Here is a 1,688-nt window from a genome sequence, read left to right as displayed (position 1 = left end):
CTAATATTATGTAAACCATTAGTCCATTACATAACATTACATAACATTCATTACATTAAAATTCACATCATACATGTACATGTACCTTGTTTATTGGCCTCAGTCAGTGCCTCCTGTAGTGATACTTTGTTCTCATGAGCCACTTGTAGTTCTTGATGTAAAGACTGGATGTATCTCTGAAGCTTTATTTCCTTCTCTGTTGGATATTCTATTAGTTGATCCATCCACCATACTCTGGTCTTGCTGTATGATGAATACTTTTCTTGATATTTCTTACTAGTGAGATCATTACCATCCAGTACTGACTGTACTATCCACTCACCAGCTTCAATATATACTGAAATAAGGAATAATAATATTATGATAATTTTAAATTTAATAGTAAATTTAAAAGAAGTTTGTAATAATCCTCATTATAATGTTATTTTAATAATTATTATTTTACCTAATTCAATTATCATTGTTAGTCTATTAGTATCAGTGATAAATGTACTCATCAGCTCCTTCACTCCTCCTCCAACATCTTCCCATTCAAGCGATTCACATCCTCCAACAATTACTAGCCACACACAGTGTGGTGACATTGTGACTGCTGTGAGTGAGTGATAGTATCTACCAGTAACAGATTCAGGTAGAGGAATCTGTAGACAATGAGAAATAATTACAATATACATGTACCGTACTAGTCTCGTGGGGCCAGACTCAATTTTTAGAATAGAGTCTGGTTTCATGCCTAACATCAACTTGTGCTTGTCTGGCGGAATTTGGTCGACCTAATCAGATCACTGTTACCATGGTTACATTAGAATCCGCCCACACACGGCAAGTCTATTATCAAGAATGGAACTAACTGAGATATTATACTTTCTTTCTATAACTACAACTGCCAACTGGATTGCCTTTATCTGCTCTGATGGTTAGACAATTAGGCAAGTAAAGAAATGCTTCTAGAAATAATGTGCTTGGATCTGAGATGAATTCAGCTGCCATGATTGCTCCAACTTCAGTACTGCCGGAAAAAGCCAAAAATGAGAAGTACTTTACTGCTTTATTTTTCTTGATGTCAGGAAGCAAGTATGAAGAATAAAATAATAAATCCACAACATTGTGGTGCGTGGGCGTGTTTATAGAGATTAACATTCCTTGCCCATGCAAATCAAAACATTGAAAACATGAGTTAATATTAGGCATGGCACCAGACTCTTATTCGGTAAATTAGAGTCTGGCTAGCGAGACTAGTACCGTACTTGCCCTAATTAACACATCTTTTGATAAATAATAACTTTTTACATGTCTCAGGTCAGGTAGTGCATTGTTTAGATAGGAAAAATTATGAAATGCTCCAGGAGGTGCTTGTTTAGAGAGGTACATAGAAAAGTATGCAATACACCTGTAAACAATGGGACTTTCAAATTACAATGCACTTATCAAAAATATATTATCTTGACCAGGAGGTGCACTCAATAGAAAACAATTGTGAAAACAATAGGTGCAACAATTGTTAATTGGGGCCAGTATGGTATTATAATGTAAATACATGTATGTACATTTATTGCTAATTAATATTAAATTAAAAACATACACATGTACATGTACACATACCTTCTTACAACTGAACTGACCATAGGCGGCTGCAGGATTTGACTACTAGTCGGGCATGGGTGTGGTACAGGAAATGGGGTTGGGCG

At 35.5% G+C, this 1,688-nt stretch overlaps 1 protein-coding gene across 1 annotated transcript; it reads right to left on the bottom strand.

Annotated features, from left to right (window-relative positions):
- Positions 1-62: 62 nt before the first annotated feature.
- Positions 63-1,674, bottom strand: LOC109592351 (uncharacterized). Its single transcript, XM_020007815.1, has 3 exons — positions 1,603-1,674; positions 446-641; positions 63-337 (listed from the first exon to the last, which is right to left on the bottom strand). The coding sequence occupies exons 2-3, from the start codon at positions 582-584 to the stop codon at positions 63-65; spliced, it is 414 nt and encodes a 137-aa protein (XP_019863374.1). The 5' UTR covers positions 585-641; positions 1,603-1,674.
- Between the last annotated feature and the right edge of the window lie 14 nt (positions 1,675-1,688).

The sequence above is a fragment of the Amphimedon queenslandica genome, unplaced genomic scaffold, assembly GCF_000090795.2.
Source record: "Amphimedon queenslandica unplaced genomic scaffold, v1.1 AMPQUscaffold_5497_Cont22535, whole genome shotgun sequence".
Lineage (NCBI taxonomy): Eukaryota > Metazoa > Porifera > Demospongiae > Haplosclerida > Niphatidae > Amphimedon > Amphimedon queenslandica.
This window is presented reverse-complemented; position numbering and strand designations above follow the sequence as displayed.

Coding starts and splice junctions, on each gene's coding strand:
- LOC109592351 (XM_020007815.1), bottom strand. CDS start 584: ATGTCACCACACTGTGTGTGGCTAGTAATTGTTGGAGGATGTGAATCG. Junction 338..445: donor AACAATGATAATTGAATTAG/GTAAAATAATAA, acceptor TCCTTATTTCAG/TATATATTGAAGCTGGTGAG.